Source organism: Aythya marila, assembly GCF_965140915.1.
Source record: "Aythya marila genome assembly, chromosome: 5".
NCBI classification, from domain to species: Eukaryota; Metazoa; Chordata; class Aves; order Anseriformes; family Anatidae; genus Aythya; species Aythya marila.
In genome coordinates this window covers 33274055-33299638 of record NC_139046.1, presented here as the reverse complement: position 1 = coordinate 33299638, position 25584 = coordinate 33274055, and the positions used below count along the sequence as shown (strand labels likewise).

At 43.8% G+C, this 25584-nt stretch overlaps 1 protein-coding gene across 3 annotated transcripts in view; it reads left to right on the top strand.

Annotated features, from left to right (window-relative positions):
* Positions 1-10754: 10754 nt before the first annotated feature.
* RPAP1 (RNA polymerase II associated protein 1) overlaps positions 10755-25584 on the top strand; it is a 41576-nt gene continuing 26746 nt past the window's right edge. Inside the window, exons 1-7 of one of the 3 annotated variants that reach the window (XM_082761826.1) lie at positions 10755-10768; positions 14887-15104; positions 16043-16185; positions 16750-16842; positions 18195-18375; positions 19741-19917; positions 22211-22417. In XM_082761826.1, coding sequence (XP_082617952.1) covers positions 14915-15104; positions 16043-16185; positions 16750-16842; positions 18195-18375; positions 19741-19917; positions 22211-22417 — 991 coding nt within the window. In that variant the 5' untranslated portion in view covers positions 10755-10768; positions 14887-14914. Of the gene's footprint in view, positions 10769-12445; positions 12500-14886; positions 15105-16042; positions 16186-16749; positions 16843-18194; positions 18376-19740; positions 19918-22210; positions 22418-25584 lie in introns of those variants that run through there. The other 2 variants (XM_082761827.1, XM_082761825.1) reach the window with 2 other exon arrangements.

Sequence of the window (25584 nt, the reverse complement as noted above, 5' to 3'; positions counted from 1 at the left end):
CTGCTCCAACATGCTTGCTGCTTTTCAGGCGTGCTGCTCTGTACAGCTCCACTCCAGCGTAAGGCACTCGGGCTGCGTACCAGGCTGGTTAGGAGGGCTGCAGAGCAGGGAACGGCGCTTGGTGTGTGGATGTACAGGGAGAAAAGCCCCAAAGCTGGGGTTTTCCAGAAGTGTTGCACCTGCTACATCTGGATTTCAGGGCATGGATTACATTGGGCAAATCTTGGCTGATCCAAGAGGGGGAAACCCACCTAGCTTTGGAGGAGAAGGGCATCCATGAGAGACAACGGACAAGTTCCCTTTGGCTCCTGTGGCTTTGGACCAACAGCAATGCACACACTGCTGCTGCAACTACAGCCGCAGGTGCCTTTTTCTCCCCAGAGCTCATCTCCTCCTGCCAGGAGGGGCATTTGCTTGGCTGCACCCAGTACATATGCACAGAGTAGTCTGGCTTTTGCTCCTGCCAGCCCTGCAGAGGAGCTGCCAGAAGCACTCAGTGGCAGACAGTACAATGCAGGTTCTCTAAACCACATGAAAACGCACATTTAAAATACCTTGTTTCCTTTCTGCAGGTGGCACAACGGGGAAGGATCTCTAGGGGACAGGTTGGGCAAAAGACGGGTGGGGAGCAGATCACATCTGGGACGCAGGAAGGAGCAGTAGAGAATGCATAAGGAGTGCCTGTGCTGTACCCGCCAGGACCTATAGGGGAAGAGAGAAATTTAAAATCCCTTTTGCTTGGTCAGCTCGTGCGTGTTTGTCTGGACAGTTTCAGTGACCTTACATACACTGTAAAAACGGTGGTGGTAGCGGTGCCGGGACAGGATGGGGCTGTGGTTAGAGGGGAAATGTGCCCAGCCAGAGAATTGTCCACAGAGAAACCCAAACTGAGCATTACACTTGTGCCAAATTCTCCTTGTGGGGGCTGTTGAACAGCAGCAGTCAAAGGCATCAGTGGCAACAAAGGGAGGTGGAAAAAATGGGCTTTGGTGTGCTGCGAGGTAGTGGAGAAGATGCCTCCCCATATGGTAAGGCAAAAGGGGAGGGCAGTTTTCTGAAGTCAGGGACCCCGTTTTTACAGACAGCAGGGAGAGAGAGGCTGTGCGTCAGGGAGGTGTCAGCCAGGCCAGCCGAGCAGCCAAGGAGTAAGAGAATCAAATTTAAGAGCTGAGTCACACAAGGACAGAAAACAAAGACCTGGCAGAGCTCAGGTTTGTCTGTCATCCTATACCGAATAGTCACCTCTGTTTAATAAATACATCTAATACCCACCGGGCTTTGGGGCAGCCTGAACAGCTTCATGAAGGTTTTTAATTTATTTTCATTTCCACAGACACTCAGCTTTTGATGTTGAATAACCTGTGAGCTATTTAATCTAAACCAATCCTGACTGGTGCTTGGGTTACAGCTACAAGCAGTGCCAGGGACTGGATAATCAGCCCTTCCACCTTTAAGGGAAGAAGATGTCTCTTGGGGTTAGGTAGCCCCCAGTTGAACTCAAGCTTTTGATCCGAAAGGCACAGGCTTGTACATCTTCCTACCTGACATGCTGTCAGCATCCAGGTGGCACCTGAAAAACATAGGGAAAAGCCTGCAGATGAAGCAGACCTGGAGAAGGGAAAATGAATGTTGCTGCCCCTGAGATTGAAGCTTTGGAAATGTCATATCTCACTCGGTGCCTTTATTTCCACCTCTCTAGCTCCAGATTCAGTGCATCAATCTCTGTTATCAAGGCTGCCTTCACAACCTGAAGAAACAGGGGAAAAAAAAAAAAGGAAAAAAAAAGAAAGAAAGAAGCTTGAATTCCAGAAAGTACTGCAAAAATCTGTGCAAAGCTCATTTTTTAATTTCAGAAATGCAGGGGATCAGTGTCACTGGTGTAAGCTGCCTGAAGGGGCTATTTTTGTTCTTTAGAAGCTTTTCCCTCTATTCTAACATAGATTAATTATGAATATTTATATATATAGTACCAAAAATGTCATAAGCAGTTTGCAGGCTGGCTTGCAAAATATATATACCATATTGTAAAAATTAGCTGTCGTTTCTGGGCTTTGTGCCTGGTCACTCACACTTTCTAAATGGCTAACAGAGAACAGAGACAACACGGGTTGTGGTGCTGCCTCCTCTATTCAGAGCACCAAGAAACTGGTGCAGTCAGAAACTGCAGTCACTGTTGGTTTGAAATCAGCCCCCTGTCACTCAGAGCATGCCTCTTAAAACGCTGCTAATCCTTTCTCTGAGCTCGGCCAGGCCGGTGCACCGATTTAACAGGCAGAATTTTGTTCTGCTCCTTAGTGCGACACAGCATTTGGGCTAAATTTGCAAAGGTCTGAAACCTTTTTAAGGTATACATAGGAGCTTGTTGCCTGTCTTCCAGATGAGACAGCTATCAGGATCCTGAGTGTTTATGGCCATCAAAACTCACAGAGCACTTTAATGGAAGAGAAACATTAAGCCTTCTGTCCAGGGGAGATTCCTAGCAGGGAAACTGCAGTATGACAACTTCAAATTACTTATTTGCTGCTCCAAAAACCAGTGTAAATTAATATATGCTGTTAAGAAACTGCCACATGCTGTCCCAAAAGCTAAAAGTAATGGAAAGAATATTTCCAATACAGATGGTTTGTAAGTTGACTTATGCAAATAGACATATTGGAAGAGAGGAGCTACTGCTAAATATAAAATACGTCATACTGTCCTATGACTTGTGTGAGGTGCCAAAGAACTAGACAGCCTATCCCTAAGGAGCAAGCCCAGTTATTTCAACAGGCTTTTGATCAGCCCTTAATGTGTTAAAACAAACAAACAAAAAACCACAAAACAAAACAACAACAACAAAACCCAAACAAATCCCAACCACAGCGTTTCTAGTTAATACCAAGCTTTCTTTTTTTAATTACAAATTCAAATTTCTATTGGAGTCACGAGTGGCATTTCCTTCACTGTATCTGTTTATGAGCCTGTATAATCCAAACCACGTCTATTAGCCTTTGCAAAGTCTGTAAAGGGAGAACACCACATTGCGTCAATATTAAAGCTTAGTGCAATATTTGTGAATTAAATTGTAGATATAGAAAAAGAGAATCTGTCTGGACCATTCACAAACTGAGCTTTGATATCCTTTTAGTAAGTAAAAAGCTGAAGGGAGACATCAATAATTTATTAGCACTTGGATTACATCCTCTGGTGCTTGTAGTTTGCTGCCTTCTTGGAGAAAAAGAGGACAAAGGCAATACTGTCTCTTGGGTTGTAAAGTCTTTGCATTCTCTAATATAGTGATGTTGACAAAGGATGCCTCATTCTGACTCAAATAATATCCATGGCTGTCAGGGTGACGGTCACAGTTCCAGGAAGCACAGTGGGATGAACCAGCAGCCTGATGTCGTGTGGTGCCCTTCCAATTACCAGCATGAAATGAGCTGGGTGGCATTGGTACCATGCCCGGTATGTAGCTACCCCTGTTGTCAACTGCTGTTGTCCAGAGGAGCCTGGGTTTTAATAGCTAATGGACAAAATTTAGTGGGTTGTGGGGACACAACATGGCTGGACAGCATGGCTGTCACCCATAGAGATGTGAGGCCCAAGACAAGGGCCCTCGCTAGAGGAGCAAAGAACTCCTTTTATTCCTTGTCACCTCCTGCCCTGGTCACCTCCTGGCACTGTTCACCATCTTCTCTTAACTTCTCAGTATATCTCTACATCCCAGGCTCTTTTCTCCTGCACTGCCTCCCTCCCATTCCCTCAGATGTCTCTGCCCTGCCTCTCACAATCTCTTTCCTGCTTGCAGTGATGTCCACTCTCAAGATCTAGGTTTAATAATACCATTGCTGACTTGTGCAGATACGACAGAATTTGCACTGACATTTGCTTTTTCCCCTCAGAATGAAATGTTCTCCCTTCTCATCTATTCCTCTAGCTTGCGCCTTTCAAATTTGGCACCAGTTGTCTAGTTCTCTTTCCCTTATCTTGCTCCTTCTGAGGTGCTGTTTCTAACACCTGGACAACCACCATCACCCACAAGTTCTTTCCCAGCTTTTTCAGTCTTTGAGTCCTGACAAACCTTCCCTAGTTGTGTCCCAATCACTGTCACCAAGAGCTGTCACACACTTTCCCCCCAGCCCTAGGCAGGACACAACAGGCCGCAGGCAGCACGAAGGACCTACAGCTGCCTCAGAGCAACTCTAGGCCGGGATATTCACCTGTGGCTCCAAGCACCAAAACAGGGGGTGCATGGTCAGGGAAAGAGCAGATAGGTGCCTCTGGTTCTCAGCAGGAAACACCCAACTATCACATGGCTTGACCAACTTCTTTCCAAAGTTAAACCCAGAAGCCCAGATGTACGCACTGACCTCCGTGTCTCACGCCTTCTGATGCAGAACGGCCATCTGGGCAGTGACATCCCAGAGCCAAGTCGATAATTTGGCGGGTTCCCAGCATTTTCCCATGGGAAAAAAGCTGGGCAGTCGCTGCTGCTGTATGTCTCCAGAAGGCAGCCTGCCAGCCCCCAGGGCTGTTGTCTAGTGCCAAACAGACTTTTAAATAAATGCGTGGACCCCAGTGACAGACCAACATGAAAAGGTGCTCACATGCATCTGAGCAGTCGGTGCTCCAACACGGTGACATTGTGCAACCATGAGATCTCTGCTGTTTCTCCTGTAACTGTGTCACAGAAGAAAAGGGCTTCAAAGTGTTGGCGTTGCTAGTGGTGCCGCTTGCCACTAGCAGGAGGGGGGCTCTCTGCCTGCGGGCCTTCCTCTGGGAGCCATCGACTTCTTCTCTCCTCATGAAGGTAATTGTCACAAGAGATCACAATAGCTATAAATGCCCTTGAAAATAATAACAATAAATAATAATAAACAAACACAAAACACTGAAGAGAACTTGTTGTCAGGCAAACAAAGAGCATAAGAGAGCACTCTAGAAAAATGCTTCCACATCAACCTGGTAGAGAAGTGCAGGCAGCTGGAGCCTACTTCTGATGATTTTGCTTCCCTCACCAAGTATCACCAGTGAGGGAACAGTCTTGTCCTGGTGCTATGCATGGTTCAAAAAAGTTCAGAAGTGATTTAGTACCAGTACCACATATAAGTGTTAAATATCCCATGTGATACCATGGTTGTTTCCTTAGAAAACCCCTCTTCCAGACACCACGTCCACTGTGCTGGGTAGTCCTTTCAGATAGTTATCACCACACTGCCTGTCTCTCCCTACCTGGACAGCTGGTGAATGCTGTGTGTTTTCCTCCCAAGAAGTAGAAATGCACACCACCAGCATGCTCCTCTGGGAACGCACAGCATTTCATGTCACCCCCGGGGAGCTGGGAAACCAGCTCAGGCCTAATAAGACTCCATGGGTGAGTCCTCACACAGACAAGGCAGAGCCAGCCACTGCAGCCCTTTACATTTTCAAAGACAAAGGCAAAAACCCAACTCTGTGTGACTGCAGTTAGTTCTGCCAGATCACTTAAATCATCAGGACAACACGATCATCACTGTTAAAAACTCTTGGCAGATCTAGCAGCATTAGCATAGCTATTGACAATTAAATACTTCAGGCTTGGGTGTACAGGCAGTATGAACTAGCTGCTGAGCATGCATCCGCACTGAATATTGAGTTCCCCAAACTGAGAGCATAGCAAAGGCCACCTTTCCTGTTCCCAAGGTGCCAGAGCTGGATTTTGGGGAAAGTGAGCCTCCCTGGGCACTCCTTTTGGTGCACATTCTGCTGGTACAAGTGGGATCTGGATGAAGCATGCATGCATCACTCTCATCCTGCTGGGATGCAGAAGGATAAGGTTTTCCACAAGATACATCAGGAAATAATCTGAAGAAAGGAACAAATCCTAAACTGCCAACAAAACAGCCAGTTCTCCAGGAGATTTGCCACAGAGGATAATCATCTGAGCACAGCCAGTGCTTTAAACTGTCTTAAATTGTGTGAAATATGAGGCTTAGGCACTTTGACAGGCTTCCTTTAAAATCTATGACAGTAGACTTGATTGCATCCACTACATTGCTCAAATTTTGGCAGACAGATCCAGCAGCAGTAGCCATCAGAGACACTGTCCTCAGCCCAGGGAAGCTGAAGTTCAGAAATGCTGCTTCCCTTGGTGATATTAGGGGCAGAGAGCATTGCCAGGCAGGGTCAGCTCAGAGACTATTTCCATTTAAGCCTTCTGTGAACCAGTGAATGTCATTGATGATGCATTCACCATCTGTGCAAACAGTGATTTTCACCTGCAATACTCTTCAGATGCAGTGTTTGAAAGACCTGACTTGAGAAACGCATTTGCTTGACTGCCCCTTCTAATTTCCACAGCAGCCTGCCCTCTGGAGTCTCAGCTGTATGTCATTTCTCTTTTAGAAGGATTTTATTTTGATGTTGTAATGCGGTGAGGAAGTCCCAGTGTGATAGGCATACATTATACAGACTGAGCAAGAAATATCTTTATTTGCTGAAGATGTGTTTTATTTCAGGATATTTTCATCTAGTCTGATAAAAATGGCATTTCTATAGAAACAATTGATAAAACAAACAACCAAGAGGAAATCCCATGCTAACTGTCAAGAACCAACATAATGTTTGGCAGATGCACTGCTAGAGATGAGTAAATACTCTGTTGTTTTGGGCTTTTAAAACATGCAACCTCTCCCCCTCACTACATGGTTAAATCAATTTACATTGATTATGGATCTGTGCTTTTTATTGGTGAGTGAGTAGAGGTCTGATTTAAAATATTCCTGCTTTACCTAGTCCTAGGAATCCACAGCAGCCTGAAGTGTTTTTCTCACAGAATCCCAGGGTCTCACCCCAAAAGTTGGCTAGAGAGCTGCAGAAAAAGCCAAAGCTCTGCAGATGGATCTCTCAGGACATTCAGACTTATGCTCCATCTCTGTTTGCCTACCCTGTTCTCCCACCAGTGAGAAAGCTGCCATTGATTACTCACAATCTGGTTCTGCTCTTGCGCATGCACATTTCTTCAAGAACACGTGTATTTTTTTTAATACCACAGGGACTCCTGCTGTGCTTTGTGTGACACCGCTGTGTGTACTTCCCTGCCTTCTGGTTCAGGCTTTTTCTCTTCCAACCGGATTCCTGCAGAGATTGGTGTCAATGTGCAGTGCAACTATTCCTTTGAGGCATGATATATTACCGTTCCTTTCAAGTTCAAGGCCCAATCCTTGCAGATTTGAACCTATAGCTCAGGTGACAACGTGCCACGGAACACTTTGTTCTACCAGTCTCAACTCCTTTTTACAAAGAACATGCGTAAGGACTTGTATCTTGGACCTATCCCGTATTATTACCAGTTCTCTATTCCCCAGCAAACCTGTGTACTTCTCACCACCCTGCTCTTTACCTACTCTGTTACTGACTTCGGTTTTTGTCTTCTGGAAACAAAACTCTAGGATTATCTGTCTCCGTGGCCATTTCCTTCTTAGGCAACTCACCCAAATATTTTCCGTCTCTGCAACACAGATAATATTGTTGCATTTACAGATTTACCTTCTAATCCCACTAAGGCCACTGCCATATTGTCTTTGTTGTTCTGATCCTCTGGATTTTACAGTCTAGTGAGAAAGCATTTGGTTGTAGGCTCTTATGCTTCTCTGCTTTGGAAGATCAAAAACATCCACCAGAAAGTCACATGAAGCTACTCGCTTGTGGCAAGCAAGAAGCAGGGGGTGAGGGAGAACATCAGGGCCTGTGACAAGACTGATGAGCTTTTAAAATATCATAAAACGGCTCTCCTTAAGTGAGGAATTATTTGAGTTCACCTCCAATGACTCTTATAGATGCTCTGGTGGGAATTTCCTTGCCAGAAGAGCTTAGCAGATCCCCGCAAGTGTGTAGATACTTATAATTTATAGGATAAATATGAAGACGCACAAGCATGATTTATTGATAGAGCATCAGCTATATATAGTGTCCTTAGCTGTATTATTAAAACAAAAGGTAAATAATTAATAGAATGAAGAAAAGATACATAAAACTCCAGGAGTGTTGACAGGAAGTATTCCTGTCTTGCAGTAATTAAAATAAAAAACATTTTGAGCATATTTTTATATCTTTCTGTCAAAAAAAAAAAAAAAAAAAAAAAGATTATCTGTTCGCTTCATATGCATTGCTAAGAATCACCATGTGTGGCTGTAGAACTTGTGCAGCCAGTGTGAGAGAAATCAGGGAGGAAAAATGCTTATGGCTGCTCAGTTTAAATGCCACACCGCCCTCAGGATAGGATTACCATCTGTGGATATTGACCAGTTACGCTTGTTTGCCATCAGATTAGTTTCAGATTAGATATAACTCAGACAACACTTGCTAGCTTTCTTAAGTTCAGTGCTGATCATTCACATGAGAAGTATTACAGAAAGGTGCAGGCTTACTTCAGAAGAAAGCAAGAGACAAAGTTAACATGTTTATTATTATTATTATTATCATCATCATCATCATCAGAGAACTACTAAGGCAAAGCAAAATTCTGCTAGCAACTGGTTATGTATATCATATACATGTTTCCTGGGCTTAAGACAAAAAGATGACAAGCGGATCACCCCTAAGAACTGTAGCTCATACATGCCCTTTCGTGTCTCAGGCTATCTAGTTTGCTGAATTGATTCAGTATAAGATAAATAGGACCAAATATCCTGTAACACCTTTAGGGTATATATTTTTTTTAATTGGATGTATAGTAATTCATTTACTTCATTTCTATACTAACAATGTCGGTAAGGTCAAAGTGATTTTACAAATAGTTATTAAATTCTCTGAATTCAGAACAAGTCAACTTCATGAGCAGTTGTCAGACAATTAAAACAGTCTCAACACTTAACTGAAATACATTCCAATGCAACCAGTGCTAAAGCTTTTCTGCCTTATTATCCAGGTAACAGAACCCAAATGTCCTGGCAAATTGTTCAGAAGTTTAGCGCCAGCAAAGCCTCAGAGTGAAAAAGGTCTACTCCTACCAATGTATCTGCCAAATCCTTCTGTAAAATCAATGCTCTCTTGTCTGGTCTAAAGATGAACAGCACAATAAACTAAAATCCAAATTCCACCTTTTGCCTCAGGCAGAGACATAATCCATTGATTTCAATAGGTTTTAAAGCAGCTCTACACAACCTTAACAGACCCACAAGCACAAAAATGCGCAGAAGCCAACAAGGCACCAAATAGAACATTAAACTTCTTGCTTCCAGGTGCCATTCTTGTGGTAGCCATGGACTCCTGTTGCCAAGAGCAGTGTCAGATGGTTCCATGGAGAAGGGACTAGAAAATGGTGCTCTCGAGGCTTAACTGCAAGAAACCTGAACAGTTATTTCAAAGTGTTTCTTGCATCCCAAACCAGCAGAATCTGTGAATGACAAAATTAAATGACAGATGGTGGGGGTAGGGCTAACAGTTGATTTCAGTGGAATGGAGAATTGGACCTTACATTTCTAAACAGTCACTGCTATTATTGAACTAGGTTTGACTTTGATTCCAGTTCCTTTAAGGAGTGCAAAGATGAGCTCTGCCAGCTGATGAACCACAGTCTGGCATGGCAGCACCAGGGAGGCACTCCAAACACTCTTAAGGCTCTCTTCTGAGAATCTCCAAATGTAATTTTATTCCTCCTGCTAGGGTCACCTATAAGCACAGACATAATAGTGGTAACTGCTCAAACACCTGTGCCAGAACCAGGTAGAAAACTGTCCACCCACAAGCCTAGAATTGGGCTCACTCTTGGCTACTTAGTTGGTCATCTTCAAATGATTTTGCTGGTTTCTGCTTTAAGAAGTATTTAATGATCTAAAGCAACGCAATCTTCAACCTTACTATCTCAGGAATAGCACAAAGCATCAGATGACAGCTGAGGGAGATGTTTTCTGCCCAGTATTTTCACTGAGAAGTTCCATTTTGTACAAGTTAATCACAACTGGTTCACAGACATTGTTGTTGAGACCACTGTTGTCAGGGTAAGGGTTTATCTTAATTTCTATAGAGAATTAAGTGTCAAACTTGAATCTGACTGCAATTTTGCCAGTAGCATAGTTTTCTGAAGGAATAAAAAGCCTAATGAGATCCAGCAGATGGGAACATACTGCATTCCTTATGGTATTGGGGCACTTGTGGTGAGTCCTTCTCAAACAGGGGGACCACCTGGCCCAAGAGCTGCAACCTGCATCCCTACTCATGCCCACTGAGTTCACCTCTGGTAAAAAAAAATAAAAATAAAGCTCAAAGTTGATTAAGCACTAAAACTAATGACCACTATTAAAATAAATGCTTCTGCAAGTTACGACTGCTTTCCAGAATTCTTTAATAAAGCTTGGTGTATGTGAATAATACATGAATAATTAGGCATGAATAATAAATTATAGCTCTGTTCATGTAGCTTTATATATCCGTCCTCCTGAAGTACCTATAGTCTCAGGCACACCAACAACCTCTAATAAAAGAGAATGGGCAGATCAGAGATTTACATAAATGTGTTTTAATACTGGCAGGCATATGTTACTATTATGAGGTGGTGCCCTATATTTACACCTGGGGGAGCGCGCATTTGTGCTGTGCAACCTAAGAAAAATTTGGGGGAAATATTTGAGCTCATCACCGAGCAGGGCAAGGTGCGTGTGAGACCCCCAAGGACGGGCACTGAGGGGAGGCAAAATGGCGCCGCCCCCCGTGGAGGAGAAGTGCGGGCGGAAGTAGCGCTACCGGGCGGAAGTAGCCGCTGCGGGGCGGAGCGGAAGTGCTGGCGGCGAGCGGTGCGGGCCGAGCGCAGGTGAGTGGTGGCGGGGCCGGGTGCGGGGCCCCGCGCGTTACCGGCCGGCCCGGGAGGCGCTGCCTGCGGCCCTTGGGAGCTCTTTTCTCTTTTATTTCAAACTCGGCAGCTTTAATAAACCAATATAACGCTGGAGACTTGAGGACGGGGGTGAAATGCTGGCAACTTGCAGAATCTGTTCGGAGCCTGAGGCGGTTTCTTGTTTGTACGCAGCCCTGCGGCCTATAGAGCCATAAAATCACAGACCCAGAAAGTTATTAAGGTTGGAAAGGGCCTTCAGGGCCAGCCCGTGCCCAGTTCGCGGCTGGTGTGCGGCTTTGTGGCTCTGCGGGCCTCTGCTGCTGCAGGAGAAACAACGCCAAGTAAATGCAGGTGACCTAGAGCAGAATAAAAGTCGCTGTGACAGGGGATTGCACCGAGTGTGGTCTTCTGTAGCCTGGTGGCAACTACACATCTTGGGCAGGAGCGTGGTGTGTTGCTCGTACAAAACTGCACTTGATTTGGGTACTGTTCTATGTTCGGTAGGGGAGGTGGCAGGGAGGAGTAACATGTGCCTCCGGAGCTCAAGGGCTGCTTCAGGGGAGTGTTGCAGGAGTATTACAAACCTCAGTGTGTCTGTAACATAAGTGCCACCCTCTGTGATACACCAGTGATGTGTTAGGCTGTGACTGGAGGCCCCTACTGCCCTAACCAGCCTTCCTCCTCGGGGTGACACTTGAGCTGAAGTTGGGTAATCCAAAAACGTGTCTTTGCACTTGAAGCACTCAGAGACTTCATCGCCGTCTGTCCTTTTGCACCTTTTTTTACGCCAACTTTACCCATTGGTCCTGACAACGTTTGTTAAACTAGCTGCAGCGCTGACAGGCTTTTCAAGCAACCATATCCACAGTCTATATCCATGAGTCCAACCATGAGTCCAAAGCATAACAGAAAGATATTTATTGAGATTCTTAGTCCAGACAGAGGATACACCGGCAGATGATCCCATATCTGCATAACAATCACAGTGTTCTGGTGTGTATAGGTGCTTATGGGCCTTTCACTGTATTTTTGATCCCTTGCAGGCATCCCTAGGTCAACGTGTCCCTGGCAGGCCGTTGATGTTGGTTAGGTGGTGGTCCCTGTAGACAGACAGCTTTTGGGCAGGTAGCTTTTAAATTGCAGGTTGTGAGACTGAAGATAACCAGGCTGTGTGGTGCTGGTGGCAGTGCTGATGATCAGTCCCGTTTGTTATTTGTCTTACGTGTTTTCTCTGGGTGCTGATGGGTAAGAATTGCTCTTTGTGATGGCCAGGTGAGTGTTGCTAAAGTGCTTAGATAGCCTCCAGAAGGCATGGAAAGAGGTACTGTTTCAAAGTAAATTATTTTTACCTCAGTCTGTCTGCAAGTACCATGTGTATTTAAACAACTTCTTGACTGCATTAGACTGCAGAAGGTCCAAGTCAAAGGCCTTGGTTGTATTAAATTTCTAGACTCAGAAAATAGAAAGAACACATTGAAGTTTTTTATCTATTTTTCACGCCAGACTAATGCCCCACCTCCGTATTACCACCCTGTAGCTGTTTGGGTGTCTTTCGTATCCATATGGAGGAAGGACCGACTTTGAGGAAATGGTTCCTGACACGTTTCTGTCCCATCTCTTTAGACAGTGACTGCAAAGTTGGCTGCTTCTGCCTGACAATTCTCCAGGCAATTAAAGGCAGCCTCAAGGCCCCATATATTCTTGAATAATGTAAGTGATATGCAGAGACTCAGACAATGGTGTGTGTGGAAGGGGCTTAGCGCAGAAAGATTAGCAGCACGCTTTGCTTAGAACCAGGCGTTTTGTGTCTGCTAATCCTAGCATCACCCTCGCTCAGGCTTTGAAGCCCATGATGACAGGGCATGAAACACTTGGCTTTTGATGCATGCGATGCTGCTTATGCATGTGAAAGGGGGACCTATCTACTGAGGTATGACTACTGGAGCCCCTGTTGAGGCAGAAAGGTCCATAAATAAACCGCAAGTAGGTGTGCGTATGCTAGGAGTGCACAAAAAAGGAGCTGTCTGCAGGAGCTGCAATTTTTGCTGTGCAATTGGAGGGGAACTGGGAGCGTTTCTGCCTGCTCAGCATCAGTCAGAGTCACAGTGACATCCCAGGTGTGCGAGGCAAGGTAGCAGCGTGCTCCCCTCCCCTACCTTCATGCTGGGAAGTTGCCCCCAATGGTGGCCGTGTTCCACAGACATCCTTGACGCTGTCTGGCAGAGAGGCTGGGCATCTTTTTCCTCTATTGGGAGGGTTTTATGGTTCAGAGGGTACGAGGAAGCTCCCCTTGCTGCTGCCTATGCCATGTGTAGGCTTGGTGTAAATGGAAGTTGTTGTTCTGGGACTCTTGAGCTGACAGCTTTCATTAAGGCCAGCGTGTTGAGATGTCTGAAATCGGCAACTAACTCGTGATGCTGGCATCGGATGAAGAGGCCTGTTTCCTCATTACTGAGTGCTGCAGTGAATGCAGTCCCTGCAAACTCAAAACCTCTGAAAATCCACCTTGTATTGGTGCACAAAGCTCTTAAATCTGAATGGTTTTAGTCTAATTTTTGCACAAAAGCAGGGGCAGGAAGAAGTATTTCAGCTGATCTGGTCTGGCTGTTGATTTTACATGAAGGTCTTGATTTAAAAAAAAAAAAAAAAAGAACGAGAAAATCACCAAAACCAAAGAACAACACAGAACTGTGAAAGTGCCTGGGTCTCTTCTTCTTTTAGAGATGATGGAGCAAGCAGCATCATATCTAATCAGCATTGGTCAAGAATGGGATCGTTAAAAATGGTAGAAATATTCCAAGTGTAGGCCATAAATACTGCATGAGGTAATACTTGTGTAATTCCTGTGTCTTCTAGCATCCTTCCCGCAAGGTATCTGCCCACGTACTTCACAGAAAAGGGTGGTAACAGAGTAAGACAAACAAAACATTGGTTTCAAGGCAGGCTGTCTCTGCACTGGGGTTGAACTTTGTTTTGGTCAGAAATTGACAGATTCACTTCAAAGCTTTGCATTTTCTCGTGCATACAGCCTGTCCATATGGGAGATGAACAAAGCTTTAAAAATCCACATCTACATCCCTTTCCAGCTTCAAAGTAAATTATCATTGAGTCCTGATCATCTGTTAGAAGTAGAAGAGATCAAATGTGTACAAAGCATTTAAAAATGCTGGGTATGGGAGGGTGTCAAGTCTGCAGCACTAGTTCCGATCAGCAATTCAATTCAAGTGTTAGGTATTTGCAAACCCTCGCTGCCTGGGAGAAGTAGATTGATGGTCCCAGGCTGTGGGAATGAGAGGTGTAGTATTTGCAAGTATTTTCATGGCCAGTAGATGGGAGGTGGAAGAGTTTCTTTCCGTGTAAGCTCTGATATAGACTGAGATACAAGTGTTTATAAATACCACCCATCTCTCATCTGAAAACTGGTCTGAGCAGTGAAGGAAAATGCTTGGGAATAGCATAAATTGTGCCAGTAAAAGGACAGTGAAACAGAGAACTGAAGAAGAAGGGTGAGATAAAGAGGAAAACCTTTTTTTTTTTCTTCTGTTGGGAGATTAGAGAAAGGGAGTGATAGCGGTGAGTGTATTGTCCAAAATCTACATGGACAGAGTCTTGCATCCTGACAGATGCTGGTGGCAGGATCTTGAGAAGAGGGTATGGTGGAGGCAGGAGGTGTGCATGTCCCTCCCCCTCTGACGTTCTTGTTTGCTGATACTGCCCTACTGCCTTGGCACAGGTACTTCTGTGGCTTTGCAAATCCAAGGCCGTGTGGCTGGCATTCTGGCAGCGATACACTTGTTGGCCAGTTCTGTGCTGGAAGGATGCCATTCTGCTCCCAGCTGGATGCTAGAGCAGGTGTTGGCTTGCCTAGTGGTACGGTGTTTGGCAGTGAAGAACAAGGTGAGCGGTTTGTCTGGGACTCTGGTACAACTAGTTGTATCCTGGGGTGATCCTGAAGTAGATCCTGAAGAGCTGCAGTTTGTACAGAAACAACAGAGCAGGACAGAAATGTGTAATTTTTGCTTGCTGCCCTCGTGTTTTCCCCAGGAACACCAGTCCTCTAACCTGTTTTCCGCGTCTTCCATGTGAACACCACACAGGGCCGGCCTGCAGGAGCAAGAAGGCAGGATGTTGTCAAGACCAAAGCCTGGCGAGTCCGAGGCAGACCTGATACACTTCCAAAACCAGTTCCTGGCAGCCAGAGCTTCACCTGCAGTGAAGATTGTGAAGAAAGCAGACAAGAGAAAGGGGGAGGAAGGGAGCACAGATGCTGAGAGACCCCCGCTGCAGGACAGCAAGGATGTGGTGATGCTGGATGGTAATTTCCCTTGTGGGGCTCCCTGAATTGCTTGGCTTCTCTCTGCCTTTCAGTTCTTCCCTTTGAACTTGCTGTTGTTTTCCTGCATGTATCCCCATTGTAGTATTTGTTCTTGGCCTTGTTTGAAAATGCACTTGTCCAACATTACTATGTGCAGTAGAAACACCTTTCCAACACACTGTCTTCATCCACATTTATCAGCTGTCTGTGGTACCTTGCCAATCACAGAAAATACCTCTTGCAATGAGATGTGTATTCATTGGACTCTGGGTGCTTACTTTGCCATCTATCCAGGCCCTCTTCTCACTGTCTCTGAGATTTAGCTCTGCTAGCAGTTCCAAACTTCAGCCGGCAGATCTCTTTTGATAAACTTTCTTCTTGTGGTTTTGTTTTCCTCCACCAGTAGTAACACTTCTCATGCACTTATAGTCTCAGAAGCTCAAGGTGCTTTCTTAAAAGCAACAATTTAAATCTTTCAGAGCTTGCTTCTAGGTAAGAAATGCGATCCCAGTTTTGAGTGAAAAGAAGGCCTTGACTGGCTAGCTTGTGATCATACTAATCACTCACTGTTGGAGCTGGCAGTGGAACTGTGCTTTTCTGTGCCTGAACACAACCTGCAAGGACACCAGTTGTTTCTGTACAGCCTTCTTTCTTCCCTTAAGATTTGCAGTCAGGCCTCATTACCCTTTTCTGCTTATGCACCTCTTTGAAAAAACTTTGGTGCCAATACATAAATAATAAAATTCTTAAGCATGTTGCTCTCCATTATCCAGTGCAAGTCAGAGACGGAGGGTTCTTAATTGTCTTACTGCTTCCTCATCTGGTTTGTTTCTCATCATAGCAATAATGGGTGCTATTAGGGAGAGTTTGGTTTGATACCTATTGTGTAGTAGTTATACATGAGTAATCTGTCTGTTTTTTTTATTTCCTCTCCACAGATTTTCCTGATATTCTCCCAGCTCTAACTCCTGGTCCTCCAAAAAAGTCCAAAAGTGCCTCTGTCCACTTTGAGGATGAAGATCCAGAGGAAAGACTTGAGAGTCATGATCGACACATTACAGCAGTCTTCAGCAAAATCATTGTATGTCTAGCCTTCACCTGATAGTCCAGTGGTTTTTGAGTGCTATGAACTGTGCACTGCACAGGGATGAAGGGTTCTGTTGCTGCTTTTTATTTCTGCAGTGTAATGAAGCAGTTGTAGCAGCGTAGACCAATGTCCTGAAGCATCCTGGGGGAAAAAAAACCTCTTTGGGTATATTTTTGCTGTCAGCTAAACATGGGTTTAAATCTGCTGTTCAGTCCAGAGTGCCTACAGATCATGCTGCATGCGTACAGGCTTGTGCTCTAGTGTAGATTTGGGTGAAGTTCTGGATTCTCTGAAGGGGATGTTCTTACTGCTCTGCATTGGCCCAGGTTTCCCTACATCTGAATCTTCGGGTGGTTTGTGGAGCTTGGTAACACAGCCTGTTGGAAGATAGCCTCACCTTGGCTTCAAGTAAGCACAAGGTGTTCTGAGCCTGACAGCTACGTAACAGAAAGCTTGTGAGCTGCAGAGCTGAGAGTTTAGGCCACTCTTAGCTAAATAGCATAAACATGTGGGGCTGTTCTTCTGGTTTCTACAGCACTGGATTTTTTTTTGCTGCAGGAGCGAGACACGAGTGCAGTAGAAGTGACCATGCCAGTGCCTACTGGAGACCCATTTCCCAGGACATTTCACCGTTCTGAGATAAAAAGTGAGGTAAGAGTGGGACCAACTGTTCTCTGCTACCTTCATTAACTATTAAGTCTTCTCCACAACAAAGTGCAGTGCCTGGTGACTGGTAGGGCTCCAAATAAGTGACTTTGCATGCTGGAGATAAGGAGTTGGCTCAGCATCGTTCTGGCATTGCCTTCTTGGTACAGGAGAAAATTCTCCTACCAAACTGCCATCAAACAGGCAGTCCATACCCTGCAATTAAATAACACTGGAATTCTTTCAGTTTAGGAAAAGGCAATCCCCTTCAGCTAACTTTAGTGAGAAGGATCAAATCTGCCCTGTTGTAAGACAGTGTGTTCTGCCTTGCTTTTTTTGAGAAACAGTTTCTGTGAATTTGCCCATCAGGTTTGTGTAAGTCTGTACTTAAGTTGCCCCTGATTCTTCCTGGAATGACATTTGAATGCGGTTGCTCAGATTATCTTTTGCAGCTTCTTAGATTTTGACATAAAATTTGTTCTGAGACTGTAAAGCTGGAAGCCACGGCTGCTATCATCAGAGTAGTTGTTGTAGTAGCAAAAGCTGCTAGCTGAGTAAGTGTCAGATACTGGGAAATGGAATGCGATTGATAGCTATGGTTGCTTTGAAGAGAGGGTTGATTTTGAAGGACAGCTCTCTTGAGAGGAAGTAGTAATTTTTAAACCTACCAGTTCTATTTACCTGATGCAGGAGTACACAGTAGCTACTAAATGTTAAGATTGCCTTTTAAGCTCCTTCTCTGGACTGGGGACATGCAAGAGGTTTTTTTGTTGTTTTGTGTTTTTTTTTTCTTAGTCTTCTTTGGATTTCCCGTGTATCAAAAGCTGTTCAGAGCCTTGCCCTTCCATCGCCTAGGCAGGCAGAACAGTAATTTAGTCAGGATTATTTTAGCACCACTTGCCCACTTCTTACTGTGTAAATCTCTTCACCCTGCTGCTCTCTAATCACCTTATAAGAAGCCTGTTCCAAGCATGTGGTGAGCACAGTACAGCCCCATTTATCCTCAGAAATGCAAAGTATTCAGCTATGCAGGGTTTCCAAGCAGCAGGAAAGCTGGAACTGTTATGTTTGGTGATATTTTAGGTGTACTTGCCTGGTCTGAGTTATAATTAATCATCTTCTCTCCCTAGGTAGAAAAAACATTCAGGTGTTTTGTCTCTCTGTCCTAGCATTAAATTGTATGCTAAAAAACGGAACAGCACACGCACAGAAAAGGGCAGGTGGCTGCCAGCAGCTTCTCCTGTGTTGTGTCCCAAAGTCTGATCCGAGGGTGTCTTTAGGATCAGATTTACATATTTTTTTAGTGCCAGGTGTGCGGGGGAGTCTGAGATGGTGACACATGGCTTCCTTGTTTGCAGGTGAAGGTGGGATCTGGAAGAAAAAGCATCTTTGCACAAAAGATGGCAGCAAGAAGGACTGCTGAAAAGGAAGCAACAGCTCCCTCTGCTGCTGAGTGCGTGCAAGTAAGATCAGCTCCTCGGGATGCCCTGGATCCTGAGCGATCAACAGAAGAGGCACCTCGCCCTGGCAACAGGGATGGTAAGTGGAAAAGGTTCTGCTTATCCGGTCTACTATATTTATATAGCCTTAAGGTGCACTGGTTTTATGATATTATTATCTTTAAATTAGGGAAACCTTATTGTCCTTAGTTCAGACATTGCAAAGTCACTTGGAATGTCTGTGGCATGGCAAGGATTTGAAATGGTCAGAGACCCAAATTAACGTTCTAAAAATTGGGTCAGCTTTCACACTAATTTTCTTTTCTGTTTTTACACAAGGCCAAATAGTTTTATTTTTCAAGGTTCTTGCCCTCCTTCTCTGTCTGTCACATGTAAAGCATTTATTGGTTCATCAGTAGTTTTTGCAATTTTTGGAGAAGGGTCCATCTTGTGCACCATGATGGTTCAGGACCCCTGAGAAAGGTTCCCATTGCTACTACCTGGAAGTAGAAAGCTCAGTCTTCCATCCCTGGATGCTCTGCCATGAGACTGTGGCTTTGCTTTATAAGGAGTGTTGTGAGGCAGCGCTGATGAGTCAGTGCCACCTCCAGCAGTTATTTGTCTGACAGCAATGTGACAAGGAAAGAGGAAACCAATTCAGGTGGTACCTGCAGCTCCAGGCTTCTGTGTGCGCGTGCACGTGTGTATCTTGAGCAGTCCCCTCTGCACAGGATTACCATATGTCTGGGTTTTTCCCTGACATCCTCTTTTTCACGTTGGAACGGATGCTAGATGTCATGTAAAGGTTCTCACCATTTGGCTAAGGATCCTGTCAAATAATTGGTAAGAAAACCTTCAGCATGCTGTGCGGTGTTTGCACTAATCCACCACCCAGGTCAATTGCTGTTTGCTGTATACCCTGTTACAATTGTGCCAGTGTTCTTCTGTCTGAGAAATACCAAAGGGAAACAGCAGCCCCATGGCTGTGATCCCCTTGAAGCAGGAGAACACTTATAAATGTAGTAACACAACAGAGAGATCAGGAAATGGCTTAGCTTCTATAAGATTGCCGGGGAAGGGTTTCTGTGAGAGGGTTGCTAGAAGCAAGAGGAGAAGCGGAGTAGCTCCATTTCTTATAATAAACATTATGCTCAAGTTCACCTTTTGTTGCTTTGCTTTACAGAAACTAAGTTAATTCTCTCTTGTCCCTCCCCAACTCCTAATGAAACAAGGCAGAAGTGGTGTTTTGTTGTCACGTGGGACAAAAACCTGAAAGCCCAAATATTTTGTTTAAAGATAAATTAAACTTTCCTCCTGTTTTAACTTGGCTACCAAGGTTTCTTTAAAAACAAACAAACAAAAAAAACAGGTGTATGTGGATTCTGCTTGGTAATGACAAAATTTAAATGAACTTATAATGCCAGAGACTTAAATCACTAACTGCTTTCTTTGCTGGATCTTTTAGATAAAGCTGATGACTTTTTCACCACTCAGCGGCCTTGTATCATAACGGGAGAGGGTCTTGGAAGCCAAAAGAGTGAGCAGGAAGCTCAGGCTATTCACAAAGAGAACTTGGAGAAGCTGCAGTCCATGTCCCAGGAAGAGATCCTGCAGGAACAGGAAAAGCTTCTGGCTCAGCTGGGTATGTGCTTCCCAGGGTGAATTCCCTCAAGGCATGGAAGTTTACTGAAGTTGTAGGTCTCTCGAAGTCTCAACAAATATGCAGATCAAAGATGGGAGCTCAGGATCACCAGTCATTGCACATGGGGGTAGTTTAACTTCTGTGTCATGTCAGTAGCTTATGAGTAAGAATCAAGTGTGAAGGAGCTTTAAGAGTGCTTATTCTTCAGTGAGAGAGGGCTTACACTAACACCCTCTTCTTTCCCCTTTGCTGTGGGATTGCTGTGTACTTTGTACACCTGATACCCGGTTACATGTACATGTATTGGGGTCCTAAAATGTAATTCTGTGATGCCTATAAGAAAGGTAACAGAATCTTGCTTTTCTAACTTCACTGTTTGTAACAACAGCATGTGTATGAAAAATACCTTGTTTGTGCACATTAATCTTTTGACTGATTTGTTGCCTTTGCTCCTTGCACCCACCACTCAGCCTGTCAGGACATTAGTGAAGCAAACACTTAAGGATTTAAAAAAGGATAGGGTATATGTTAAGTATTTTTCAACAATTAATTATTTTTTTTTAAACCACATATATATTTATGTACCCTATGGGTTGAAGTTATAAATCTTTCAGTCTTTGAGGCCTGAAGTATACTGGGGGTTATTTTGGTATTCTGAAAATATCTGTGCCCAGGGAATCATACACAATGAAGCAACTCCTAAACTAAGTTGCCTGCTTGCGAATGAGCTTGGGAACTGGACAGGTACAGACATGTGGATTCAGGAGACTTTGACTGCTGAATATGGAGGAAGAATAATTTGTGGGTGTTTATTGCTGACCAGTTTCAGAATTCACCTCTTAAGCATGAAGTAAATGAGACTGCATGGGGTGGATTGTGAGGATGGGTAGGGTCTTCAAACTCTTACAGTTGTCACTAGTTTGTTTTTACCTATGGATACTGTGTGCAGAAATAGTTTTTTTTTTTTTTTTTTTTCCCATATTGTGCACAGATTTATATAATTGGTGACTTTTGATTAATGTTTTTATGAAATAGGGCATATAGCCTCTTCATTGCTGCATACAGTAAAGTGTGGGAAAGTGAGAGCTCTGCCTGCATTCAATAAAAAAATATGGATGCTTTAATGAGATGGGGCTGAATGCCTCTCCCTCACTGAGGGAGGTTTATACTGCCTCATGAGAAGAGCATGCAGCAGTCACAAGTGTGGGATGGATCCCTGCATCCTCTTCAAACTGTTCAAGAGATGAAGCAGTTGTTTCTTTTTTGGGGGGTGACTTCTCTTGGTACAGAAAACTGAACTGTTTGTCCTTTGTCCTCCAAGGAATAAATAACCAATGGAAGATATATTCTTGTTACTTTACACATGACTGACATGGTTTACCAAAGTGTCTCTGTGTGTTTTAGGGAGGTAGTGCACAGGCTCTTGCTATTTGTCTCAGGCATAAACATCCCAATACCATCTTCTAGATGGAAAATCATCTTCCAGAGTGAGAAAATGCACTTCATCAAAAACGATGTGGTATATCTGTAGCAGATTTGAAAGTAACATGTAAAAGTCTCCTGATGCTTTCTTGTTTGAGAGAGGAATCTTAGCTGTCCTTCAAAACACCCCTGCCTCCCAAGCATTCCTCTTCTCCAAAGCATGAAGAGAACGATCACTTATGTTTTCTGGATGTTATTAGACCATAATTAAGTCTCAGGATGCGGAATCAGTTCAGAATGAACAAGATCTCCTTCTCCTAACTTAATATGTAGACCGTGCACTGCAGTTCTAGTGCAATTCAGTACAGCAGGTAATTCTTTTTGTGGTGTCTGTTCTGTGTACTCTCATAGCATTCAGAACTGAACAATTCACAGACAGGGTAGGCAAACTGTCAGACCTGGCTTCCTCCCATAAATCACAGACCAGAGTTCTCTCTGTAACGAATGGTCTTGTATGGCTGTGCCTTTTTCAGTAGCAGTGAGGGGGAAAGAAACAATTCTGGTTTTGTTTGTAAGTCAGGAGAATAAACAGATTTATTTTTTTTTTGTTGCTGCTTTACCTTGAAAAACATTTATCATCTCTCTCTCTCTGGTGTCACCTCACCAGAGAGTTGTCCCCAGTTTACATGCTCAGGAGATCATAAAGCAGTTAAGTGCCTCAATTTGAAAAGAAATGACAGCTGGCACAGAAGAAGGGGATATGTGGAATGGGAATGGAAAGACTAAGATAAATAGCAAGACCTATAGGCGTTATCAAGTATTTTGAGACTTTCTATCACTTCTCTGTCTCTCTCTTTGTCAATACTTGCAGATCCCAGTTTAGTTGCTTTCTTAAAGTCACGACGTGGTGTTAATGTAGGCCAGAAAAACGAATTAAAAAAGGAACAGAACAGACCGGAGGAGTTTGTGGAATCTCTGACTGTGCCTCAGCATGGTGTAGGAGCATCTCTTTCCGTACAGGAGTCAGGTCTGGAAGAATCTGTAAGGAAGGAAGAAAATATGAAAATGGAAATGACAGGTAAGAAACAAAGTACATGTTGTTAATGTTCTAAACGTAAATGTAAAGTCTATATAGAGTTTGCGTCAATCCAGATTGGAGTTCTTTGGCACTTTGTTAATTAGTCAAATCAGAAATTTATCATGATATTTAAGGAGTTTTTTTTTTCGAGCTAAGGAAAGAGCATCCTTGTCATTTCTAGTTGAGGTCTGTAGATTAGAAGCATGATACACTATGTAATGGAGGTGGTGAGCTATGCAGTGGGAGATCTTGCTTTGTTTTGGGAATTTGCTCTGAGATCTCTGTTCTTACCTTCCTTTGGAAGGAAAACGTGTTTTAAACAGTAAGTGTCATTGCTTTTCTGTTCAGTCACGTAAACAGGGAAACAGAAGAGTATGATAGATTCAGCTGCTGCTTGAATAATTTCTTTTAACTGGGACTAGGTGGGAACAGAAGGTTGTTGGGTAAATTTCTTTAAAAAGAATCACTGATGTGCTCACAGGATAGCATGAAGATGACAATCTAATCTCAGTGAAATTGCTCATACAGCATGCAAATGTCTTATCGTGACACTGCTCCTGGTGGCCTCACTCTTTGGCTTGTATTACAGAGCCCGCGAAGTCATTTCCAAGTTTTCCTTTGTGTGCCATAGGTGGAAGGAGGTATTAAGGTGTAGGGAGTTCTGCTCTTTTGGAAGAATTGCACAGAGCTGTTGCCTTTAATGGCAGAACACTTTAATACTCAATTTTGCCATTGGTTCTTTTATCTTGTATATCTTGGTGATGCAAGAGAGTGGTAGTGTGTCAAAAACAATGAAGATGTGAAAGTTTGCTGATGGAAATCTTTATTTTAGCCCTCAAACTGGCAAGAGACCTAAGTCTGTGTGTGCACTCAGATCAGAACTGCGTCCCCTGAACTTGCCTGCCTGTGAATTTCTGCATGTTGTTCGCATCTCTTATTTCCCTTTCTAAATGACGTAAGGAGTCTTTGATGGGCCACTAGGGGAAAGTTTTACCTCTTGCTTAATTACCTGCTTGTAAGTGTTGGCTTGTCCCCGTGTTCCAGGCAGGCTAAGGAAGCTTGCACTGATGCTGCCTGTGTTGCTTCTGCAATTTTTGTGCTTGCATCAGAAGAAAGCTGCTTTATCCGAGGCATTTAGAGCAGCCCTTATATTCTCATGGCAGACAAAAGAGTTTTCCTCCTTATGTTTCTGCTATTATTGTTGCTTTCCTCACTGCAGGTTTTTTCTTCTTTAGTCATTTCTTTGTCATGATTTTAGACTCCCATTCTCATAATTCTGAATGCTTTTGTTTGTAGCATGTATGAAAGAGACATCTCTCCTTCATTAGCACGCTTTTTTCCCCATTTTCATGTTGATCTTTGGCTTCTGATGCATTCTTTGTGTCCCAGTGCAACATGTGGACTGATGAAGGAGGTCTCTGAATCACTCTTGGATTTCAGCTTGATGTTTGCAAGAGACAACTGTTTACCATTTCCTTGATGAGGGGGATGAATCTATGAGTGTGTTTACAAGTGCAAGACAAGGGAAGATGATTAGCCTCTTATTGAAGAAAACACCTCACTGAGCAGTCCTTTTGCTGTTTTTCCCCAAGTTTTACTTTTTCACCAATCCATGTTAATCAAAAGAACTGCTCTTAATGCTTTTTTGAGAACAGTTGGGTGCACAAGTAGCACCTGTTTAAGTGACATTCCTTTACTCACCTGGGAACAATCAGAGGAGTGGGTTGTTCAGCTGTAAAGACTGAACAAAATTGTGATGGTGCTCTTGGGAATAGCTCAGTGTTCAGAGCATTGCGTCCTGACCGTATCTTTTGCTTCCCAAGGAAGACTGCAGAGGAAAGAAGAAACAATTTTCTTGGGATATTCAAAATAACAAAGAAAGCACGAGCAGGAACATCGTTATAAAACAAAGGGAAGCCTTTCTAGCACCTGAATTTATGCCTGCAGCCTATCTTGGCTAACAGGAGACATAAAAATGTCATGAACAACCCAGCAGAAATGGTCATCCTGAGTTTCCTCAGGAAGAGGAGGATAATAGAAAAGAACACAATTAATTGCTCAGAACTCAGACTTGCCTCTCTAATAAGATAAAAGGCCACTGTTTCTAATAAACAAGATAGTGAGGCCTTTATCTAGCAACTTGTAATCTCATCAAATCAAAAAACAAATCCTGGCATCAAGACAAGAGAGAAAGCAAACAAGAAAAGGAAGAATTTGTTTGGTAGCCCTTAATTTAATGCAACTCTGAAAAAGTTCAGTACAAATGTTGTATTCAGACTGTCAGCTTGTGTTTCTCCAAAGGATTTTCTCAGTAGCTGAACAATCTGCTGATGCCTTGGAATATATCTGTCTTGTTGACAAGATCATAATGCTAAGGGCTGATGGTAATATGTGTAATCCTATTCATAGAATGATTAGCTAATCATGGAATGATTATCCAATTTAGTGATTAATGGAGGAGAAAACAATTTATTGAATTACAAATGTCAATAGATTTTTTTTTTCTGTTGATTTTATTTCCTCTGATTTTGCACCCACCACCCACAACCATTCCACTTACTTGCATTTCAGATGCTTTTTCCGTCTCTTCAATTAAAATGTGTGCTGAGCCTTTGGCTGAAATTCTGTGGAACAGCTTTCTGGCTGGAGAAGATAACACTGTGCTTGGTTCCTTGCCTGACTCAGTACCACATTGATCATAAGGGTGAAGTTTCATCCTAAAAAATGATAAGTGCCCTTCCTGAAAGTTTATCTGCTAATTGGTGTGAAGTAAAAGGTTGGGTTGGGGCCAGTTATCAGCAGGGAAAGATCTGATGAAAGAAGAGCATCTCAGCTGGACTTACTATTCCTTAATAAAATCACAGAATGGGTTGGGTTGGAACGGACCTTACAGACCTGGTTCCAACCCCCTGCCATGGGCAGGGACACCTCCCACTAGACCAGGTTGCCCAAAGCCCCATCCAGCCTGGCCTTGAGCACCTCCAGGGATGGGGCACCCACAGCTTCTCTGGGCAGCCTGTGCCAGGGCCTCACCACCATCCAAGTAAAAAATTTCTTTCTAACATCTAATCTAGATCTCTCCTCTTCTAGCTTAAAACCATTCCTCCTTCTCTGCAGGGCTGCTCTCGGTGAGTTCTCTCAGTGTGTCCTCTTGGCTGGGATTGCCC